This window comes from Balaenoptera musculus, chromosome 11, assembly GCF_009873245.2.
Source record: "Balaenoptera musculus isolate JJ_BM4_2016_0621 chromosome 11, mBalMus1.pri.v3, whole genome shotgun sequence".
In the NCBI taxonomy this organism is placed as follows: Eukaryota; Metazoa; Chordata; class Mammalia; order Artiodactyla; family Balaenopteridae; genus Balaenoptera; species Balaenoptera musculus.
The window spans coordinates 68,856,104-68,880,794 of record NC_045795.1 but is presented as its reverse complement, the minus strand read 5'-3'; the positions used below and the strand labels follow the sequence as shown (position 1 = coordinate 68,880,794).

The following is a 24,691-nucleotide window of genomic DNA, read 5'->3' as shown; positions in this document are numbered from 1 at the left end:
AACAGTTTACTACTTCACGGTTCTAATATTAACCACTATTAATCATAGTGTAACTTCAGTCACTATTTCCGAAAGAGCAAACTTCTTCTGAATGGGCTAAAGCTTTGTGGCTTTTTACTCTCTGGGGCCATGTCCCATGATGACATCAATAGAGTTGCTGCATTTCATTCCTAAAGCTCGTTTTTCAAATGATCTGATCCAAACAGATGAATTACACCACCCTGCCTATGGGAAGGGGGGCAGGGGGGATGGACATCATTTTGCATTTCTGGCTCTATGCCAACTACTAGTGAATGAAATGTACAAGCTGCTCCCTGGACTAGGGTGGGGGTGGGGAGATAAGAGATAAAACTGAACTCCCCAAGCAGAAACTGAGGCTGCACTGGTGGAGAGAATCCCCCTGCTCGCCAAGCGGGCTCCATCCTTCAGGTGGGATGGGACAGTGGTTAAAGCGGGCTCTCAGGTTGGCCAGATCTAAGTTTAACCCCACACTTGGGACCGAACATCTCCAAGGCTTCATTTTCTCATCTGTAATCTGGGGAGTACTTAACCTCACAGGGCTGTTGGCAGAACTGCAGGAGACGAGATACAGAGTGGGTCTGCAGTGTCGGGCCATCAGTGAGGCCCATATATGATGAATCCATCATCTCAGAAAAGCTTTCCTGGAGCTCCCTGGAAGCAAGGCGACACTCCCTAGATGGTCCAAATCCAGTGTCACTTCTCCCTGCCCACTTCTACTACCGCACAGAGGATTCTCTTTTGAACAGTCTTCCGCACTTCTGAACCAGCCTCGGCCAACACCCCTGGTTTGTATCCTTTCTGTCTTAAACTGAGTTATTTCTAATTTAGCCTGTTGTACGGAAAGCAACTTTTCTGGCATCACTGTTTGACCCCTACAGAGCCATAGGTCCCTAATAAATAAATCTGTTCCAGAATCATGTCCCTAGGGCTCAGGAGGAGGGCGAGAAGGGGCAGGTGGAGGGAGAGAGCAGTGACGACGCTAGAACGTGGTGACCTCATTTGGTCCCGGAAGTGGATCTGGATCCAGTCCCTCCCCCCAGGCCGAGGAGCCAGGCTCTGGCCGGGGCCCTGGCACCCTTCCCGTCCACCCCAGCCTCTCCCTGCGGCCAAAGGAGTGTTTCCTTTTCCAGACGTGTAGAAGACACAGGGCCCAGTGGGCATAACCAAGGAGCTTGTTTGTACATTAAAACATTTCACCCTTCACTTGCACCAGGCATTCATTTTTTTAATGTTCATAAATTGATATGGATTTCACTTCACTTAGCCCCAATAGGATCCCATCTACGTTTTAAAAAATCAAGACAGGAGAATCACAGACTGTTAGAACTGGAAGGGGCTTCTGAGATGACACGAACAAATGCTGTGATTTCACAGATGAGAGAACTGACCCACTTGCCTTGGGACACGCAGCTCACACGTGTGAGGAGAAAGCTCTCCTGAGTCCCTGCCACTGTGCCACACCACCCGTGTGGCTTTGGTACATCCTTAAATATACTGGTGTAGGTTTCAGTATTGATACATGTTGGTATGTGTATAGGTATATACTTAAAACTCCATACATCAAAAAGTTCCAAAAACCAAGCAAGCGTGTTACCCACCAGCCTTGGTGTCTGGTCCTAATTAGCCAGACCACTTCCAGGAGATCAGCCCAGCAAATGTGGGGAGTACAAAAATCCAGGTGGGACGGGGAATACTGGGACTTCATAAAAATGCAAACAGAAAGAATTATAAAAACCCAACTAAGTAAACCCAAGGACGAATTGTCAGAACATGTGCCCTTCTCCCTAACCGGCTGCCGCAGCATCAGAACTGCCCCATTCAGGGTGACCTCTCTGTCCCCCTGAGCAGGGATTCAGCGTTCACTGCTGACCAGTGGCTAGGCCTAATTAGGGCTGCAACAGAGAGACCCCCTCAGACCTACAGGCACCAGACCCTCCTGCAGAAGCCGGGGCCATCTGCATGCAGAGAGGCTATTAGTCCTTTTCCTTTACACGTCGTTTCAGGAAACTTTAGAGCTTTGTTGAGGAAGTTTTCATTTTTAAAATATGAATTTGAAAACACTTTTCAATGACTCCAGCTGAAACCAGGCACTAGAACAAGCCTGTCGCCTGTGCCAGGATGCTGACTTGCCCTGCAATCTGCCTGCGGAAAATCTGGGGTAGCTCAGGGCCTATGCTTTGCAGTCGATTCCAGGCACTGGGATCTCTGGGGCGAGCTCCAAGGCAGACCCTCAGGCTTCGAGTGTGTGCGCGCTGAGAAGGGGCCCAGAGTTGCTGCTGTCGGCGAGGGGATGGTGCCAGCCAGCCAGGAGCCCAGCACACCCTGGACTGCAAGTGAGAGTCGCCAGGGCCACCCAGGCAGCCTGGGCTCGGCCCCCGCTCGGAGCGCTCTCTGTGGATAGCGGGTCACACTATTTCTCTTTAGGATCTAACTGTAGGGCCTGGACGCCATCGTGGGTAATGCCACACAAAATAAACCAGGGAAACACGCTGTTTCTCAGGCTAGCACAACATCATCTTCACCAACGCGTAAACATTCCTCTATCTACCTTCTCTCTGAAGGACGACGTAATTCTCAACTATATCTGCCTGGCTTGTGAATTCAGAGGGAAATCAACACACAAATACACGCACGCACACGTGCATGGGTACGCGTGCCCGGGGGTCTGAATGAGTCTCTGTGTGGATCCAAATAGGCAGCCCCCAAATTATGTTCACCACTAACAGGCACAGCAAAATCTCAGACTAACTTCCTTCAGTGATGGAGGCTACTGAGCCCAAAGCCTCTAGGACAGATGTCAGAGCAGCTTGGTCTCTGTCATTGGTGGTACGGGGACAAGTCCCCTTTCCTCCCGGGGCTTAGTTACCGAATCTATAAATGAGCTGTTTGGCAGTTGCACCTCTAAGACCAATTTACCTCTGACCTGACAGAACTGCTGTAAAGAGGAAACACCCAGGCTGTCTGATTTTACTGCCAGCACCAAGGGGGTTCCCCTCGCATGCCCCCACAGCTCGGCAAGGGGAGCAAGACACGAGCAGCACTGGGAAGCTGCTGCCCACCCCTCAGGAGGGTGGCCAGGAGGCCAGCAGCTGGCCCATGAGAACCGGGTCCAAGTCGCGTCCTGGCAGAGCGCCCTGGAGAGTGGAGCGGCACAGGAAGGAGAGGCCTCTGCCAGCCGCGGGGCCAGGGACCACGGGGACCCTTGCCAAGTGAGCCTGGAGCTCGCCAGCCTTCTCCTGCGACAGCCTCGCTCACAGATGTCCTGGGCCTCTAGGACCCTCGCTCCCCTGTTCTCCACGGGACAGGCTTCCTTGCACTCTCACGGCTCTCTTCTAGCACTTCCCTCCACGCCCCAGCAGCCTAAAGCTTCTCACTCTTTCCTTTCAAAGGCAGGGGGGCTGGTGAGGTTAGATAGCTGAGCAGTGGCAGGACCATGGCTGCCTTCCTTGGGGACAGGGGCTCCGAAGCCAAGATCTTGTGTTTTTATCTTATTTTCATGACAAGCACGAGCAGTGCCACGACATCCCCTGGAGGAATTTGCCTGTGCTTGCTAGTGGTGACACGCTCAGCCGTCACAGGGTAACGGACTCCCGTTGCTGTAAAGAAGCCAGACTCGTGTTGGAGAATGTGGGTCAAGGCCAGACCAAGGTTTCTGTGTCGAAAGCAAGAATCATGCCCCGATAGTAACTATTTCTGTATGACCAGTGACATGGGGAGCACAGCATCCCGACAAGGGCCCCAACCCCACTAGCACCACCAGTGATGTCAGGGGCCTTCTTTAGGGTCCCTAGGTAGCTCAGCCAATAAAAGACCCCCCGACCCCAACAAAATACAGAAAGTTTCCTGAAAACATTAGGCTGCTTCCTCTTCCTGCAGATCTCAAGGCTCACCCAGAAGCCTCAAGAATCCCTGAAAAGCCATGAGGCCCAAGCCCCCGCTTGGGGGGTGGGCACCTATGTGCCCAAGGAGGGGTCTCTGCTCCCCTAGGATGGGAACCACTCATCTGCTCGTGATAACCCCCTGGAGCTGTAGGCGCCAGCCTTTGAAAACTTATTTCTCACGGCCATCACAGTATTTCCTGCTTAGCCGAAGCCCATTTCTCCTGCGGAGGCCTTCAGAGCTGCACCAAGCTTCTTCGCAAACCTCTGCAGGCACTAAAGCTGCGAGAGTCAGCTCTGTCTCTGCCCCCAGACCTGCTCCCAATCTCAGGCAAGTTCCTCCTCTCATGGGGCCACCACATGCTCTCAGAGTGACGAAGGGCTTATATCTCATACTCAGTGTCCCTTTCCACTTTCGGGCCTTCTGAAGAGAGTAGGAATCTAATACAACCTTCATTCGGACCATCCAGGACTTGCTCAAGTCCAGTTCCCATCACGGCTGCGCTCGGCATTCCCACGAATGGCTGAGACCACTCTTCAGCAAACAGGACAACGTGAACCCTCTGCTCTCCTGGCGGCTGGCTTTGTGTCCCTAAGTCTGAATCTTCTCACGCAGACTCCTCCAAACTCGTCTGGCCAGGGCCGACCTCAGTGACACTAACCAGGTGTGCACAGGCAAAGCCCTGTGCTGCTGTGGGACCACAGGGGTGGCTCGGGCAGGCAGGGCAGGACACCAGTTGTTTGCATAGCTGCCCTGCATGGGGATGGTCCTGACGCCAACCCCAGGGCTTCTGATGAGGGACCATGTTAAGCATTAGTCTAGAGCATAGATTGATACTCAACTGATTCCCACATAAGCCCTTTCCCCATTCCCACTTGTAAAGGCAAGGGCCCCCAAATTGTAGCATCCTAGAAGTCTGCTTTTAACTTCATTCTCGAAACTGACACTACTAGCTTTAGCCTGGTCCTGGGCAAACCAGCCAGAGATTGGAAGACCCAGAGGCCATGTGAAACATGTAACCTGGAAAAGAAAAAAATCAATCAAATAACATCATTGGAATTTCCAAACAGTTTAGATTAAAAAGCCTCATTTGGGGGAAAGTGTTTAAAAAGTCTGTCTTCCAGTCTAAGAATATTCGTGCGGAATTAAATAAATTTTCTGAGTTGGTTCAGCTGCTTCTTTAAAAGGTACAGTTCAAACAGAGGAAACTGCAATGCTATGTTGGCTAAGACACACATCTGGGGGAAAGACAAGAGGAAAACAACACGGCCAAGTTTCAAAGAAATCAAATGAAAACACAGGCATCTTACAAACATAGCACACAGCACATGCACCTCACACCATGCCCATGTGTAAGGAAAAGGCGTCAGAAGTCTGGGGAGAAGAGTCTCCCAAAGAGAAAGTTCAATCTCAGCAGTTTACCGTGATCTTTAGCCCTGTGTTGGCGAAAGCAGCAAAACCTCCTTTTCTTCTTATCCTCTTTTAGTAAGTCGGCCACTGTGACCCCTTGGGTGGAACACAGGCAATTCCATTATGCTTCAGTAGAGGGCAGCAACAGCAACATCAGCAGGCCCGAGGACGCCAGAGGTGGCCCCATCCACGGGCTCTGATACACAAACCCCAAAACTACCCTCCTTGCACGGAGAAACCTACAGTTCGGGATCTGACGGGGAGAGCAGACGTGCACCTTCTGTAGCTAGTATACATAATGCCGGTCTTCGAAGACCTGTCCTAAATAAACAACCAACTAACCCACTCTGGACAAAGGTTTCCAAGGTCTGGCTTCCCCTGTAGGAAGGGCGTTAGGGAGAGGGCACTTCAGCAGGAGTCTTGGGTACTGACCAGCTCTGTGAGTCAAGCCAGCATCGCTATATGAGGCAGGACACTCGGGGTTCAAGTGGTGGCCTCTGGACCTGGACAGACCAGGTCTAATCCCAGCCCTGCCACTTACTGGCTGAATGACTGTGGACATGGTACCTGATGGTGTTAAACCTTAGTTTCTTCACTTGTAAGATGTTAATTACAGTTGGACCTGCACTTCACAGAGTTGTTCTAAGAGGTGAATTGTAAATATGGTGAAATATAGTGATACAAGCATTGGCGAGGCGTAGTCAACCATGACAGCTCCCCTGTGGCCACTGGGTTACAAGAAAATGATTCTAGGGTCTCCAGCCCCATCCAGCTCTATGATACGATGGCCACTCTGGAGTAGAGGCCACACGCCCCTGGGCAGTGCAAGGGCAGCGGAAGGAATGGCAGGTGGGCAAGGGCATGGGGGAAACTTGCACGCACGACTGGTGGGAAGGGGAAGTGGTGCCACTCGGCATAACACGTACATTTCTGAAATGGGCCTCCTCTGGGACCCAGCAAAACCCTTCCTGGTAATCGCTCCCATGGGACAAAGGGCACGGGTGGTCACACAACTGCTGCATTTGGGGGGATGAGTGGTGGCGAACATGCAGACTGTGGCAAAAGCTTGGCTGGAATCCCAGCTCTGCCACTTAGCAGGCATGCGGCCCTGAGAGGCTGCTTACTCCCTTGTGCTTCGCCTTCCCCCTCTGTCAAGTTCTGGTCTCGGAGCTGTGTGAGGAATAACAGACTCACGTACCCACTGCCTTTACAACAGTGTCTGGCACAAAGGAAGCATGTGATAGAGATTATCTGGTGCTATTTCATTCAACACGTAACCACTGCGAGCTTGTACGTGTGACAAAGACTGTGCCAGGGGCCAGCCACCCTGTGCAGAACAGAAGCAGACCCCATTCCTGCCCCCACGGAGCTCCCAGTCTCATGGCAGAGGAAGAGAGCTACCAGACAATCACACAAACAAGCGTAAAACTGCAACCCTGACAACTGCTGTAGACTCCATGTGCTCTATAGGCTACCCAGTCCATTGCGGCAGATTTAAACTGGCCACTTATTGAAAAGAGCCAAAATGTTGTTTACAAAAACACAGAAAGATGTCTACGGCACACGGTTCAGTGGAAAAGGCAAGTTACAGGACCATCTGTGCTGGGCGATCTAACGGTTGGGACCAGTGAGCGTGCTGTGTGTGCAAATGCAGGTTCTCATGTGCACAGGTGAGGCCGGAAAGAACAGGCCCCCATTGCCACACCTGCTTCCCTCTAAGAAGAGGGATGAGAGAATGGTCTTATTTTCTAAACTTTGATATTGTATGAATTCCTTACAGTGGGCAAATATTGCTTACGTAATCCAAGTATATTAAAAACAAACACCGCCCTGAGTCGGGACTCCACAAACCTGGCTGGAGTGCCCGTGGGGCAACCATCCCCAAGTCCATCTCCCACCAGCTCCCGTGAGGCCAGCCCCGGGCAGACGACGGCTCCCAGTACCACCCAGGGGAGGGGGTGTCTCCCGTAACTCCAGCACTGGGCCCTCTCCAGAGAGGGCAGGTGTCCTGGGTGCATGTTTACCGTATGCAGCTCTAACTGCTGCTGTTTGCTTTACAGCTTCTACTTGAATGTTTTCCATTTTGAACTTACACCCTGAGGTGGTTTAACTGTGATGAAAGCAGTTTCATAAATCAAAATTTGAAGACACAACCTTTTACACAGGACCAACAAATTCCCATGCCTTGTGCTTGCAAACAGCTATGCCATCTCTGGTTTTCTGCCCACCCCCGCAAATCAAACATTGTAAAAGGCATCAAGGTGGCATGTGCAGAAGGGAGGTGCCAGCTATGACAACCTTGTACACTGAGGGGGCAGCTTCCCAGTGCGAGGCGGGCAGGAACAATGCTCACAGCCTCCAGGACAGCTGATCTGATGAAGAGAAGACAGAGGCCCTCCCCAGTGGTCAGAGTTGGAGTTTCAGGTATCCTCCCCTCTCTTTCTTTGGGCATCAAATACTCCCACTTACAGGGATTACTGATCATTCATAGTTCCCACAGTAAAATGCCTTGCCTTTCTGGCCAGAATTTTAGAATGAGCTTCCTTGAAAAGAATTTCATTGTTTTTAATGCTATTTTTTTAAAAAACTAATCGCTGACAATGAGAAGAGTTTAAAATAGAATTTTAGGCTTTCAGATTTTAATGGCCCCAGCAAAACTCCATTGTTAACTCAGAAACAGCTGCATACGTCTGAAAAAATCACTTTGAGATTTGGCAGAGTTTCTTAAGAAACTTGAAGCTCAGCACAAAGTTAAATAAATTATCCTTGAAAATTTCCCAAATGCTTAGGAACTAACTTCCAAGGGAATCTTGTCCATTCAGTTAATTGTGTAACACCAGCTTTCTATCAGGAAATTTAGGGAAATGGTGTTGTACATAATCTGTGGACGCACAAAGCCAGAGCTACCTGTCACCGTAGCTACCAGATAGGCATAAAGGAAGGAATGTCTCTCCTTCTGTCTTCTTCCAAGTGTGATATTCAGCGTGCTGGCATTCAGGAGTCCCCAACCCTGGTGTCACACTGGAACCTCCAGGGAGCCATGCGTGGGTGCCATCACAGACCAGTGAATCAGCGTGGGGTGGGGCACGGCACCAGGATGCATCCTCACTCCCCAGGTGACTGTCACGTATTGGGTTGGCCAAAAAGTGCCTTTGGTTTTTAAGTAAAAATAAAAGACACATTGTTCATTTTCACCAAGAACTTTATTGAACAATGTATTCAGCCTTTTGTTCCACTACCTTCTGCCATTTTTCAGGCAACTTCATAATTCCATCTTCCCAAAACTTTTTATCTTTTTGAGCAAAGAACTGTTCCAGGTGCCTTTTAACAGTCTTCCAGGGAATTGAAATTTTTTCCATTAAGAGAATTTTGTAAAGACCTAAATGAACGGAAATCCGAAGGTGCAATGTCTGCTGAATACGGTGGATGAATCAGAACTTCCCAGCCAAGCTGTAACAGTTTTTGCCTGGTCATCAAAGAAACATGCGGTCTTGCATTATCCTGATGGAAGACTATGCGTTTTCTGTTGATTAATTCTGGATGCTTTTCATCAAGTGCTGCTTTCTTTTCAGTTGGTCTAATTCGGAGCAGTACTTGTTGGAATTAACCGTTTGGTTTTCCAGAAGAGGCTCATAACAGAGGACTCCCTTCCAATCCCACCATGTACACAACATCACATTCTTTGGATGAAGACCAGCCTTTGGTTGGTTGGTGGTGGTTCATTTAGCTTGCCCCACGATCTCTTCCGTTCCACATTATTGTACAGTATCCACTTTTCATCGCCGGTCACAATTTGTTTAAAAACAGAATGTTTTCATTACGTTTAAGTAGAGAATCGCATGTGGAAATACGGTCAAGAAGGTTTTTTTCGCTTAACTTATGTGGAACCCAAACATCAGAGCAATTAACATAACCAAGCTGGTGCAAATGATTTTCAATGTTTGATTTGGATATTTTGAGTATGTTGGCTATCTCCCGGGTGGTATAACGTTGATCATTCTCAATTAATGTCTCGATTTGATCACTACCAACTTCAACTGGTCTACCTGACCGTGGAGCATCGTCCACTAGGAAATCTCCATCGTGAAACTTCACAAACCACTTTTGACACATTCGATCGGTCACAGCACCTTCTCCATACACTGCACAAATCTTTTTTTTGCATTTCGGTTGCATTTTTACCTTTCTTGAAATAATAAAGCATAATATGTCGAAAATGTTGCTTTTTTCTTCCATCTTCAATATTAAAATGGCTACACAAAAATTCACCAATTTTGATGTCTTTTTTTAAATGCACACTGATATGACAGCTGTCACATACAATCTAACAAAATTGTTTTGAATGAAGTTGAAGACAACTAAGTGCTACCAGAGCGATCTTACAGAAAAAACCGAAAGAACCTTTTGGCCAACCCAATACAGCCAGAGTTGGGTACTGCAGATGCAGACAGTGATACTTAGTGGATCAGAGAGAAAAGATAATGTGAGTGCATCTCCAAGCACCTGATTTGACATCTGTTCTCTGACACCAAGCATCACCACACTAGAAATGGACTTCAAGGGCCAGAAGGCTGTGCTACCATATCTCGAAAGTGACCGAGTCGACAGATTTGTTTTCCATCAATACTTGAGAACCTTATAGTTCTTCAACACGAAAGTACAGGGATGATCCTAAAAGGGGTCCTCACCCTGAGGTTGAGTAGAGATCTAGTAATTCTCCAAAAAGAATTCTGTTTAGGTCAAGTTTTCTTGGAGTTTAATGACAACAGCAGCAGCAAGTACTGTGACAGCTATGACGACTCTCACCGGTTATCGAACATTTAACCCTCATGACAACTCTGTGGGCAAATAGTTTTTGCCCCTTCCTGCAGGCAAGGAAACTGGGGCTCAGAGATGTTGGGTGATGTGCCTAATACTCCAGTCCAAATTCCAAGTCACCAAACTCAACTGCAGCCAACTCCAGAGAAGGGACATCAACATGCCCCCTGGCCCCGCCCCTGCCTTCGTTGGGCTTATGACACCTGCTGTTATTAATGGCTTCCAAGAGTCCCCTTTGTCTAGGCTGAGCCCCAGCCATCAGGGAGGCTTCTTCTCACACTGTCACTTAATTCCTCCATGTCTGGGAGGAAGCTGTCCCAGTGCATCCATGACCCAACTGGAAAGGACAGTCGATGGAGTGAGCATCCTGAGGCAGTGTGGACACAGTCGGGAGCCCGAGGGAGTGCCCCACCCGTTTTCCAGAGAGAATGCAGGGCAGGGCAGGGCAGGGCTGGGGTCGGGGGTGAGTCTCACACACTTGGGGAGGACAGTGGCAATGCCCACACTTCACTGCCTGCCAACAGGTGACAGAGACCAGACCCGGTGTGTGCAGGTGGTAAGTCAGCCACTGTTCGCTGGTGAGGAGGACCACGTGGGCCGGGGTGAACCATTCTCCCCTGTGTTTCTGGCTGTGGCAAGGAGGAAACGGCTGGCAGCCACGGGAGGCCCCAGGGAAACCCTGACAGCACTGCTCCTCCAGGAGGTCTGGGCTGCGGGGAATGTGCTCCTGGGGAGGAGGCTTGGGGTCTCTTCTCAAATCAGTTAAAACTCAACATGGTTCCCACAGCCTGGGATTTACATCTTCATTTCCAACCATCATCCGTCAAGGCTCTGGGATTCTGACGACTAGGGGAATACTGTAAGCCTCGCTCCACAGGACACCCCAGCACCTGGCAAAGGAGCCACTGAAAAGCCAGGGGGCACTGGAAGGAGGTGCCATTCTGGACCAAGCACCAAGCTGGTCCTGCATGTTCACTTGTACATCACTGCGCAGAGCAGAAGCCACGATGCTGACGTCCCTGAGACACGGCGCAGCTTTCTGGGCACTGGAGCACCGGTTGCACAGTGAATTCTGAGGCTCTGCAACTTTTAAGGGGGCTTTATTTCCTTCCTTGATTACTCTACTAAGTAATGCACTTAAGGGTTTTGAACATGTGTACCTCTGCACCTTGTTTATGCCATTTCCTCAGCCTGAAAAGCACTCCCCCGCCAACCTTCCACAGCCAAAGGCTGCTCATCCCTCAGAGCGCAGCAGGGACACGGCCTCTCCGCGGGGCCTTCCCTGCTTCCCCCACAGCCCGCACCCCCGTGCCCTTCTGGGCTCCCACAGTGGACAGCAGGCCCTGGGTTAAGATGCCAGTTTCTCCACTCTGTCTCACACTAAGGTACCACGGCAAGGTCTCCAAAGGCAGAGGCACTGATTTTGCCATTAGACGTTCCCTTACAGGCAGTGGCAGGACACAGGAAATGGGCTAGGACACAAGAGTGGACCCTCAGGACGACTGGGAGACAATGGCTCAAGTCCAGCAAAAATCCCTACTCCTCAAATCACGGGCCATAGAAACAGTTCTAGCACAACTGATGTTGGCTCCGCTAAGGTAGACAGCTGTCTGTTTCTAGAGGTGGAGCAATGAGGAGACGAAAGGACATCCACCTACAAAAGAGGGCCCTGCTCAGCCCCTACAGGACACACCTACGCTGGCAGAGCAAGGTGCTCTGCTCCAGAGAAAGGACAAGACATTTGCCCGTTTACACATAACAGGTGACGGGCTGGGCTTAGGAGAGCAGGGCAGGGGGCTGGTGGTCCTCTGCGGGGCAGCGTCAACACCGCAGCTTGGGAACGAAGAGGGAAAGAGGGGGGCAGGCCGCCCTGAGCTGCAGGCTTGTGCGGGCCATGCTGCAGGGGCAGAAGCTCTGCGAAGGCCATGGGATTCTGGTGCGAACGCCCCAGGCAGAGCTATGCCGAAGACACGCAGACACTCCTTACACCTCATCACAAAGCGGGCACGTAACGGGTGTGGAACTCACATGAACGTCCACTTAGAAACTCTCATCCCATAGTCGACAAACCTAGTCTAGAGATCTCCCCAGTTCCCTCGGCCTCAGGGGGCGACCCCCAGGCTTTCCTTGAGGAGGCAGTCGTGCAGCCTGGGAAGCAGGGGGCCTGCACGCACCGGCCTCTCCCCACCATTAGCATACAGGACTGAGTCAAGTGCGCAACCCTGATGACAGGAAATACTCTCCACGGAAGCACAGACTCACAGAGTCCCAGGCTTGGAGAATCGCGAAGGCGGTCTTGGTCAAGAATCCCCTCCACCCTGGGTCTCAGCCTCAGCTTCCACTCGGCCACCCTCTCTGCTTCGTCCCACCCTCACCTGCACACCCTCGGGCCTCCAGCTGAAGGAAGAGCCCATCACAGCCTCCCCGAGCCTTTGTCTGCCCACCTCCACGTCCTTCTCACGCCACTGCCTCAATTCAGATTGCTTTTCCTGACATATCTCAGGTCCATTTGTCCTTCAAGGCCCAGGTCCCGCGAGCCCACAGCTATGCCCTAGACCCCTAGGCCATCCCTTCCTCCTCTGGGCACACTGCCTGCCTCCTCGCCCGACCCGCATCTCCGTCTCCTCGTGCTGCATTCACCTGTGTGCGGGCCCGCCCTCCCCAGAAGGAGCAAACCACGTCCCCCCAACCCCCCCGTCACGAGTCCGCCCGGCATCCCGCACCCAGCCTTGTTGAACGAAGGGCTGACTGCATGAAGTTGGAGGGGCTCCGCTCGGGGGGGGCCTACCCAGCCATCTTCCACGGGGTGGGGCCTAACCTGCGTCCCCAGGCCTCTCAATGGACCAGCGCCCTCGGTCTTTACTGTCAACTAGTCTATATTTGAAACACGTCACAAACACCTTAGTCAACTCCACTGCCGAACTTCAATTTCCACTTTTACCTGAGGCACAGATGGCCTCAGGAAGAGTAAGAGCAAGAAAAGCATATGATGAAAGAGATGCTTCAGTTGACAATGACAATGAATTCAAGGGGTGGACCGAGCAATGCCTGGCGTCCCCGTGTCGGGTACCGGCTGGGTGGGCTCCGGAGCGGCCCCACTGACTCACATGCCTCCTAACACGGCCCTAAACAGCGAATTGTTGTCTTCCTGGCCGGTGATGGGCTAAGCATTTGGCGTCCCATGGCTGGTGCAGGTGGGAGCCACTTCAAGGAGCAGAAGGGACGAAGGCGCCCTGCTCTTCAAGGTCCCTTCCAATAACTCGCTCTGAATTGGAGGAACCACAACTTCGTCTCCTCTGGTGCAAGGGTGTCTTACTGCACCCCTGCCCCAGAGAAGGGGCTTACTCCATTCCAGAGGGGCAACCGGCACATCCGGCTGACCCTTCCTGACCATAAAGCCACAAGACGAGATACGTATCTAAAGCCCACACCCCAGGCAGAAATCCAGAGTCGGTGTAAATGCACGGCTCTCGCTGATGCGCAGGCCCAGGAACCGGAGGGCTGGGAGGAGGCCTCAGTCTCAGACCGGGTCAGAGGGAGAGACACCTGCGTGGGCGGGCGTCTGAAGGGCACACGGGCTCTGTCTGGTCCCGAGCAGGAGGGGCGCCACCTACTATTTCGTTTGCTCTCCTCTCCTCCTTCTTCTTCGTTCTCGGGATCAATGTCTTCTGCTTGGGTGATCCAATCCAAGTAGCCCCTGAGATCCTCTTCCAGCTGCTGCTTCTCCCGCAGCTTCTGGAAGTCTCCCCGTGCTTTCGCCTTCTCCCTTTCCTTTGAGAATTCTCTGGGGGAGGCAAAGAGAACAGGCACAGGTCAGGACGTCGCCGGGTACCCATGCCGAGAGCCGTCTGCCCTGCTGCACAACAGTGTTGCAGCAGGACACACGGCACCGAGCACAGCCACATGAGCACAGCAACGGGGGCCACACACGTGGACAGGACACACGACAGTGCCTTCCCAAGCAAGACTGTGGGGGTCAGAGTTGCAGAGACCACACCAACGCACATGCACCGTCCCTCAGAAAACGAACTCCCTTCAGGAGCTCTGTGCTCCCAACAAGCCGAGTCCCAAAACACCACGAGCTGCCCGTCACGGCAGGCCCGTGACCCCCCACCAGGGGCCTGGACTCAGAGATGTCCCACCTCCCCAGAGCCTCCTCAGATAGCCGGCATCACGCTTGAGAGAGAAAGGATTCACGAGGGCCAAGCTGTGGTCACAGACGGCTTCTTCCATATTTTGAGGGAACACTCAGCGTTCCTAATGTGTATCGGCCCCTTTGTCCAAACCAAGAGTCCTGAGACCCCAGCTCCCCACCCGCTGCAGTTCTGGCCAGAGCAGAGGACAGGGTCAGAGCAGACCCACCTCACAGCCCCGTTCCCCCTTCCCAGACAGGAAATGGAGCACCCATGAAGCACTGCTATCTTTCTTAACCCTCACTTCTTGCCATGATCTTTTCCCCAGAAGTCCTCCCTATAGAAGGGGAAAAGGCAGTATGATTTGTTGCCCATTTATGGGAACACCTGCCCTGCAAAGGCTCTGGCAGACATGGAAACGTTCCCAACTGTTCGTTGTTTACTCTACCTTTCCCGTCTGCAAGCCTGGATCTCTGCGTATATACAGAATCCCACATTTGCTCAGGCAAGTCAGGAAGTCAGGTGGATGATTACCCAATTCTCATATACAAGGAACCATCTGCGTTTCCAACCGTGAACTGTTCCAGGAGCCAAGTTATGCGTGTTATGGATTTAGGAAGTACGATTAAAAAGCAGCTAAGAAAGCAGATGAGACGACAGGCAGTGCAGCTTCTGCCCACAGAGCCCTGAATGCTGACGGACCCTACGTCTGCCTTCCTTCCAGCCCAAAGTCAGCACATCTCCCTTGCAGGGACCTCATTAACCCAACCCAGCCCAAGCCAAGGGACGAAGGGGAGGTGGCCTGCTTACCTAAAAAGCCAACCTCTACTATCTCTCCCCACCCCCCCCAACTCTGGACTGTCGATGAGCTGAACAGACACTTGAACACCCAGTGACACTGATGCTTCAGGTAAGAAACCGGAATCCTCACCAAGCTGCCACCCTCTCCCCCCGCCCCATGAGAAAGGACAACCTCATCGCCCTTATATCACCCAGTTTTCAGATGCCCTGGGATCTGTCCTTGGCTCTGTTAGGGCTGGTCTGTCCCACCTTCACTCACTGGCAAGTGAGGAGGCGACGAGGCTGTGGGGCATCCCGAGCCCAGCTCGCGGGGGAGCTGACTCCAGGGGGTTCGCGTGGGGAGCCGAAGCCCATCAAGGACCAGAGAAGCTTTCTGCACTCTCAGCCCAGGACCTTTCCTCCTGGGGAGAACACCTTCCCTCTCAAAATAGAAAGGCCTTTGCAGGCAGCATCTTGCTGCTCACGCGAACCATACCCTGAGAATGATGTGGGGCTTCTCAGCCCTGGCTTCCTGAGATACCGGCCATGCATAACTCAGTCCGGGGTAGGTCCGCCAAATGAATCTGAACTTTGAAAATGTCACACCTGAACCAGAATCTCATTCTTGAACAAGTGGAGGCCTTGGAGTGTCACGTGTCAATATGAAAATGCATCATGTAATCTGTTCTCTTAAATACGCTATAAAGACCAAGTCCGTGGGCCTTCAATTCTATTGCTTACCAAAAGTATCCCAGCACAAATCTTTCTGCATGTTTTGACTCTGAACTGAGAGTATTCAATTCACATGATTATATACAAACAGGGTATTCTTATTTTGGTTACATATATCATCTGAGTTCTTGAAAAAGAAAATTACTACGATAGCAAAAGAGTCACCCTTAAGTTTCACAGGGGATTTTGCTTTAATATCATATTTCATTAAGTTTTTTTACATTAGAAACACAAAACCCCTCTCTCTAACAAGCTGCATCACTGTTGCACATTCTTGGTTGTTGGGACACAGCAAAGCGTGCAGAGGTAAAATCCTACTGTGACTAAAATTTCTGAGAATAAAAAACACTGCTGATGGGACTTCCCTGGTGGTTCAGTGGTTAAGAATCTGCCTTCCAATGCAGCGGATGTGGGTTCGATCCCTGGTTGGGTAACTAAGATCCCACATGCTGCAGGGCAACTAAGCCCATGCACTCTAGAGCCCACGTGAACAACTAGAGAGCCTGCACACCGCAACTACTGAGCCCGCACGCTCTGGAGCCCACACGCTGCAACGAAGAGCCCACATGCCACAACGAAAGATCCCACACGCCACAACGAAAGATCCCACATGTCACAACTAAGATCCGATGCAGCCAAATAAATAAATAAATATATTTTTAAAAATGTTTAAAACAAAAAAACGCTGCGAAGTCCTGGTTTGTAGCCCATTTATTTTAAATAGTAATCACTATTATAACTGTTCATGTAACAAAACTGTTAATATAAATGCTCTGAACTGATGTTAGACAGTTCTGAATGGCCTAATACTTAGCAGGTGCGTAACATTTACTGATTTGGACAGAACTGAAACTGACAAGGCATACATCTCCTTCTGCTGGCTCTGAGACAGGGTGGAGGTGAAGGGAGTTTGTGATAAACTCAGCTGTCCCATCGGTCCTCCCAGACCACACTGGGCTCTAAGTCAGAAGACCTGGACTTTAGTCCCTACTCTGTCACTTTCTTTTTCTGAGCTTCAGTTTCTTCACCTGCAAAACAGACATGCTACCTGTTCTCCTGTCTCACAGGGATTAAGTCAGACATTCAGTAAGATGCTATTGTGAACATCACAAAGCACTGTACAATTGTGAAGTCCAAATGTATAACATTTAGTTGTTGAATCTGGGAATAATAAAAGGCAATTGGAGGAGGTTTCTCAAGTACCAAAAGGAGAAAAATTGCAAACCGCTATGAATGGGCTCTAAGCTGCATGATGCCAGCGGAATAGAGGGAAGCACAAAAGGACACATGGGATCAAAGTGGGCTCAGAGTGACCCTGATAAGCCAGCAAGTGCCCCATCAACCCTGTACCACTATCTGCTCAGTGGAAAATAACTCGTTCCCATCACAACAAACCTTGCATCCCAAGAAATCTCACCTGAGTCCACTGAATCTTTATCAACCTCAGTGGATGATGAAAAAACCAGTTTTCCATTTCACTTAAGAATTTATCATTCTAGAAGCCTATTACTAAGGGATTAAATAACAGTCACTATTATAAAAGTTAATTTAACAAAGCTATTGGTAGAAACCGTCAGACTTTCACAAGTGACTAGAAATTTGACAACTCACATGTGATAGAAGCCCACCTGTTCCAGATCAGAAGGGGAAAAAAAAAGAAAAAAGATTTTAAGAAGTGCTTGGACAAAAAAGCACATATATTGTGCTACCCTTTGGATGCAAAAGAAGAGGAAATAAGGAAACAAACACTACTGTAGGATGTATCTGAAAGATAAAGCACAAAATAAGGGATGGGGACAAAGGGAGCAGAGGGGATGAAGTAGGAGTGACACTTTTTCTATAATTTTGACTTTTAGAATCATGTTAACGTTTTACACATTTAATTTTTAATTAAATCAACAAGGATGGGAAGGAGGGAAAGTACCCCTAAAGTGGAAGTGAACTGAAACACATGAATCTGATTGTACTTCAAATGAATACCATAACCACCCTGAAGGAGAAAGACAAAACTAGTTCAAGTAGTTCATGAACATTTGACTGCATCCTCTCCATCTTGGACAGGACTGGGGGAAGGGCAGAACCACAGACAAATGCTCAACTCTTTTTAGTCAGTTTGGTTTTTTGTAGTGATATGGATGAAACCATGCTGAAACTATTTCAGACGTATTACAGGATTTCACAAATGAGTTAATGCGTAAATGCAGTTGGGAGCCAGTGTTCTCTCTGTGGAAGGACGGATATAGAAAGACGAGAAGGGGACCATTAGAAAGGGCCCTCTGGGGATGGAATGCAACTGGGATACTGATGTGAACTCATGATTTCTAAAGATGTATGCATATGACTACACGTATAAAGGTAGGTACGTGTATGTAAATGCATATACCTCCTAGCTCTGCTGGAAAGATCTAGAAACAAAGATACCCCCATACCCGGTAGTTATGAGCATACCTGGCACCCAGACCTCGGTCTCTATTACCATTTCCCATTAAAAGGACCAGTAGTCTTCAGAGAAATGGCTGATTCCAGGACTGGGGCAGGGTAGACACAGTACTGAGAGAGTAAGAAAGTGCTTAAAAACAAAACAAAACAAAACAAAACATGATGGGGGCATGAGAAGCACCTCACGGGCCAAATCTGGGATAATGTGAGCCCCCGAATAACTAAAAACAGTAAGGAATTTTAAAATATTTTTAAAAACCTGTTCACACCCCTTACAGATAAATTAAAAAGCAAACAAGATAAAATATTAATAGAATATTAAGTGATTTGGAGTAAAGGGTACCTGGATTGTTTACTAAGATATTCTTATTCTTGCAACTTTTCTGTATATTTGAAATTACTTCCAAATAAAAAATTTGTTAAAATGTTTGGAAAATGTAACTGCTCTAATCAAATGCAAATTTATGTTGTTTTACATTCATTTCCGCTTACCGGGTAGACTGCAGGCTCCTTGTGGGAATGGACAATGCTGTCCATTTCTTTCTTTCCACATCTCTCTTCTCCAAGAGAGCCCCTCTTCAAGCAGGCACACAGGAGACGAGGTATAAAAAGACATAACACACAACAAAACGAGCCCTCCTCCTTAAAGAGGCCAGAAAGCACCAGGACAGAAAGCCCACGGTTCCTGGGACTGGCCAGAAGCCTGAAACGAATGCGTCTGAGCCTGTGGACACCATCAGGAGCAGTCTCCACCACCAGCCTGCCATTTTCCCTAATCACGTACAGGCTTACGGGGTGGAGTTTCTGTCTCAGGTCGTTAGATTCCCTCCAGGTCTATGTCCCGTAAGGAGCGACTTCTCAGGGAGGAATCTCCCTGCCAGCTGGACCTGACAACTCCCCAGGGTCTCACGCTGGCCAGTCTGCACACACCTCACCCATTGAGGCGGCTGGAGGGGCTGGAGCTGGAGCGTTTCCTAAGGGCCTGCCTCCCTCTTGGCTGGTCACCAGCCCTGAACACCTGGACTCCACCATGGTGTCGTCCTGCTCAGAATGCCTCAGGGCTCCTCACTGGTGCCCTCGGGAATCAAGGTCAAACATCCTGGCCCGGCGCTCACCTGCTTCCCGACCTGCTATTCCAGCTTTATCTCCCCTTCTCATAAATGCACACCTTGCACTTTGGCTACACTCCTCTTTGCTTCCCCAACCCTGTGAGCCTCTGTCCACAGAACTCTGTCCACCTGAGCAGCCTTCTCCCGTCTTTGAACTCCAGCTCACCTGTCGAGACCCAGCTTTCCCCGGCTACCCCAGCCGAAGAGCTCTGCCCTCCTTGGAGTCAGCACAGCGCTCTCCTCACCGACACCAGCCGTGGATCTGCATGTGTGCCCTCCCCCTGCAGCCTCCTCAGCGGTGTCCTTAACGGAGCCCAGCGCAATTCCTTACACGTCATCCTCGCTGGATGGAGAGTGTGAACGGCGAGGCAAGGGTGGCATCACCCTCATTACACAGCAACTGAGGTCAGGGAGGTTGGTCCCACCAGCCCATCCAGCTCCTAAATCCACCCTCCTAAGGACCTCCACATGGGCACACAGGAGGCCGAGGAGGAAGAGAGTTAAACATAGGAATGGATAAGGATAAAAAAAAAAAAAATCAGCTTATAGTCAGTCCAGGAAGGGCCTTAAATCCCAAACTAAGGGACGTGCTTCCCTGTAGGCAATGGGGAACCAACAGAAGTTTGATAAGAGAGAGTCACCATCAGCTTTGTTTTCCAGGAGTGATGTGTGAAGATGAGATCATATAAGGAGAAAATCTGGTGAGGAGGTCAGAAGGTATTCAGTAAGCCCTGCGTGATGGACTAGATTTAACATCAATAAAAATGCGAGTAAAAAAATAACAGGGTCCTGATACAATTCCCAACTTTCTTACACCATTTGGAAAAGCAACTATGAAGCCTGACACTGCTGTCCCTCCAACCACCCTCCACTTTACAGTCTGGTCATTTTCACCTCCACCCTTTCCACATGGTCCCCTAGGTCTGGCACATCCACCGTTGTCTTCTCAGCTAATATGGACCTTCCTGCAGGGCCAGGTGATACACCACCTACCAGGTGAACATTACCTGCCTAAGCATTCAGGAAAGAAAGGCAGGGTGGGCAGGGGGCAGAGGAAGGGCAAACAGGAGGTCAGACGGAGAAGAGATGCCACAGAAGAGCCACATCCCTGGTCCTCAACCTCTGGAAGGGCTGCCACGGGAAAGAGGAAGCAGACCCGCTGTGTGCCCCAGGGAGTGGATGGACGTTTCAGAAGATTGCTTTCAGCACAACAGAAGGAAAAAATTTCTAATAGTCCAAGTCCAACAAAAATGGGAAGTGGGAGCCTTGAAAGCAGCAGCTCCCTCGAGGGGTACAACGGGGACCTTTGGTAGAAGGACTAAGCCCTCGGCGGAGAAGCTGGCGCACAGGATGTGGTGAAGACCTCGCCGTCTGTCTTCCCCAGGCCCCACCTCATCACCCTGCCCCCCCCTCAGGACAGCACTTGCCCCGCGCTGCGTCTGACCGTAGCTGTGACTCGAGTCTCCCCAGGCTCCGCAATGGCACAGAGGGATGCAGGACACCCCACTGCTGTGAAGTGGTCCCTTCCTCATTTTCTGTTCCTCTCCCTGGGCAGCAGCCTGGAGCCCCCTCTTAGTGCTGGCAGCCGAGAAGCAGAAGGGCTGAGAGCATTCAGAAGAAAGGGTCACCAGGGCTGCTGCCTGCAGAGCAACGGTGCTGCCCCCGGCTCCCTCCCTGCCCCCACGGGGCTCACACAGATGGAGCGACACAAAGAAGAGGACAAGCGGAAGCTCCGAGACAGGCGCAGCCCGAGCCCTCACCGCCCTGAGCAGCCCGTCACCCACGAGCACGTTGGCCCTGGGCCCCAGCCAACCTCCAGCAGCTCCAGAGGGTCTGCGCCTGCACGGCTGGGGGCTGACTTGGTTTCCCGCGGGGGAGCGCATCAGGCCATGGCCCTCTTCCCCGGCAGGAACGGAGCGAACCCCTTTGGTATCGGGATGTGTGTTTGGAGCCCTCGGAGTGTCTTTACATTCGCTGCCTACAGGCCTCACTGCCTCCTACGGCACAGGCAGGACCAGGATTTTCACTCCCGTCTCACAAAGGCCCAAACCGAGGTTCAACAAGGTGACATTACTGCTCCCACGTCACATGCCGGGTAAACAGGACAAAGGGCTCTGAACCAGGCTCCAAACCCAGGGCTCTTTTCAAAGGATTCCCGATCCCTCTGCCTCCTGGCTCAGAAGATGCGTAGGCTTGACACTTACTGGTCAGGACCAGGAAGGGAGGGGCAGGGCAGAAAGCACCGCTTACCCTCGCATCCTGATTTTCTTCCAGAGCCCTAACTCGGGCTTAGAGAAAGGTGACAGCACCCTTTCTGCTCATCTCCCCACATGCTGACCTTCACTTCCCAAAACCAGCCAGCCTCCCTCCCGGGAGCCCCTACATAACTTCCCCCACCCCAGGAGCCAGGCACGTGCCTCACGCTCTGCAGAGAGCTCCCCGAACCCTGACACTGACCAGGGTTTACAGGCCCTGCCATCCCCAGCTCTGGGAGCCCTGGCTCAGTCAACACTCCTGGAGAGAGAGCACTTAGCCTGAAGCAAACCATCGCCCTGAAATGGCAGCGCAGGTCAAACGTGACTGCCACCAGTGCAGAAGGACGACGCACGGTCTGCTCCGGAATCTGTTATTTCTCAAATGCCCCATAAAATAAATGGGCCACTGGAAATCATGTTGATTTAGAGATGGAGCTTTTTCTTGGGTTGTAGTACTGTTTATTTTAACCAAACCCACACAAATAAAATTTAGACAAGCTAAATGCTTTGAAATTTATACACACACGCACAGAGAAAACAAACACAAACAAGCACAAAAACCTCCAGTGAGCAAGGCCAATGGAATCACTAGGACTCAGACTTCCATAGAAAAGACTCAGAAATTCATCAAAAAAGAAAACAAACCCCCCACAAAAAGGCTAAGAGGAGGGGGAAGTTGAAGAAATAAGCCACTGATTTTTATCAGCAGAGGGCAATCTTCTTTAGACCTAAATTATTTCCCCTACACAGACATAAAGGAAATAAAACAGGATGAAAGAGCAGTTTGGTTCAAAAACATTTTTGCTTAAATTTAATTTTTTGGAAAGTACATAAGCTCAGTTTGAGTTTGAGGAAATAGGGTGTTTTATTTTTAAAAAATCAACAATAGTGTGTGATGCTTCACACACACAAAAATTTTAGATTGCTGGTACTGGTTTAGTTCAAAGTTCATCAAAATCATTGGCTTTGTTCCAGTTTTCCCTCAACCGCAGAAAGCCAGGAGCAGCCAAAATGTGTTCTCTCTGCATGAAATAAATAGGCCAGAATGGGGGGGAGGGCTTTGGACTGCAGCACCCCATCGATAAGATCTGCTCCCTTGCAGGTAACTCCCACGGAGGGGAAGAGGGCTAATGGATGACAGTGCCCTTTAACGGAAGTTAGGCATTGGCCACCAAGAAGTGAAGGGGAACCACCGGCGAGCCAAAGAGACAAGAGCAAATGGAGGACCCTTGTTTACACAGCAAGCAGGTCGAGAAAAATGTTTAACGATCACACTTCCCATCACCCAACTACATCATGACTATTCTTTGGGAGCTCATTCCTGAAACAAACTCCATGGGGACTCCTTGTGTGAAGGGATCCTGTGCCTTCTAATTTTTCTGTTTGTGACGGTTGGGGAATATTAAGAGATTTTCTCAAAGCAATCCTCCCCTTTTCATGTCCTTCGCTTCTTTTACTGACATCAACGTCTGTGAAGATGCTTTATATAGAAAAGAGTTGCCGTCTTTTGGGAAGATGAACCATTTTCAAAGTAGGTGTTTCCTAGCTCTTAATAACTAGGGTGAGTTATCTTCTGTGAACGACGGCAGGGCAGCCAGAACACACCAAAGCTCAGGGACAGGGCGGCACTTATGCTGCCCGAGAGGAAGGGGGGGATGGACGGAGAGAACAAATGCACGATCTGTCCAGTCTTCTCTCTCCCAGTCCTTTCTGACCACTCCCTGGCTTGAACCCTGTGCTCCGGCCATCCTAAAGTTCCCTCATTTTCTCCAAGGCACGGAGAGCTCTTTCAGCTCCAGGCTGTTCCCGAAGTGAGGCTCAACTCACTACTCTTCCAAATACCACCCCACTCAGCTGGGTCAGCCTACAAAAACATTTCTCCAATTTGCCCTGCAATTTGTTATTTAATATTCGCTCTTACACACCAGACTGTTAAGCCCTGTGACGGAGGGGCTGTGTCTGTCCTATCTTTGCATGTTGGTTCCTTATCACAAATCCTGGTCATTAGCAGTTGCTCGATAAGATTAGGCTGAATTAAATATATAGTTTTATAGGTTCAGGCCTTACGTTAATGATGATCAGGTCAAAGACGTGATTGTGGGCTCTGCATGGGACGTACCTGTAACTTTCTATCACCTAAAACCGCACCCATCGTTGTCACAAGCAAAAAACAAAAACTAAGCCAGTCAGAGTCCTGGACAAGTCTAAGAAGTCACCCATGGAGAAAAAGCCTCTTAGAATGAAATACACTTTCCTTTCAACACTTTCCACATCCCCTTGTCTGAGGACAGAAGAGCTGCTCTTTCTTTGAAGTTAGTTTCCATGGCTACCAAAGACATTTCCCCAAAAGATAAGAATCCGGGTTGTATGCTGAAAGTTACAGACTTCTTGTTTCAATCTGTTTTCTAAAAAACATGTTTTAAGAGGTGTTCTTCAAAAACATGGGCCTCTTGCTTGACATCACTTTCTCCAAGTGAAATGTATCAATCAAGTGAGCCCTGCCAACTATACCACATCTTCTCATGACGGCTTCAAATACTGCTCCTTAAGAAGTCATCTGAGAACCACACTTCACTAGACTTGTCAGATTCTGGTTTTTAAAGAAAAATGAGAAAAATGCGTACCTGATGTCTGACCTGGGAGGGTGGCAGAACCATTCAAAGTCAACATGTGGGAAGAGACCAGCGAGCCCAGGCCCTGTCCTGCTTCTGCATCAAAACAGTTTGCTGCTAAGGGCCTGGTTAAAGAGCCTGAGATGGACAGAGGGCTGCACCACCTATTCAAAGGGCAGCTGGGGGATCTGACCACAGAGGAGCCACACTGGCCCAGGGAAAAAGCTGGAACAGAGCCCACCAGCTGGGAAGTCCTCAAAGCAATCCCTGTAGGAATTCCAGCCCAAATCCCACTCACTGGTCACGTCAAAGGCAGACCACCTGGAGAGAGGCACTAAGGGAGATGGGGTCCTCCCTCTGCGGAGCTTCTCCTTGAAGGACAGGATGGGTGAAGTGCCCTTTCTGAACCACCAGACTTACTGGAGAACAAGGGAAGAGCATCCTATTATAGGGGAGACTCAGGGACTCAGAGAGATTACCGCCCCCCCCAGTAACAGAATCCC

At 50.2% G+C, this 24,691-nt stretch overlaps 1 protein-coding gene across 4 annotated transcripts in view; it reads right to left on the bottom strand.

Moving 5' to 3' along the window:
* CACNA1D (calcium voltage-gated channel subunit alpha1 D) overlaps positions 1–24,691 on the bottom strand; it is a 319,290-nt gene that overhangs the window by 92,748 nt on the left and 201,851 nt on the right. For all 4 annotated transcript variants that reach the window (XM_036868410.1, XM_036868411.1, XM_036868409.1 and 1 more), the window contains exon 9: positions 13,743–13,912. In XM_036868410.1, the coding sequence (XP_036724305.1) occupies positions 13,743–13,912 (170 nt within the window). The remainder of the gene's footprint in view (positions 1–13,742; positions 13,913–24,691) is intronic.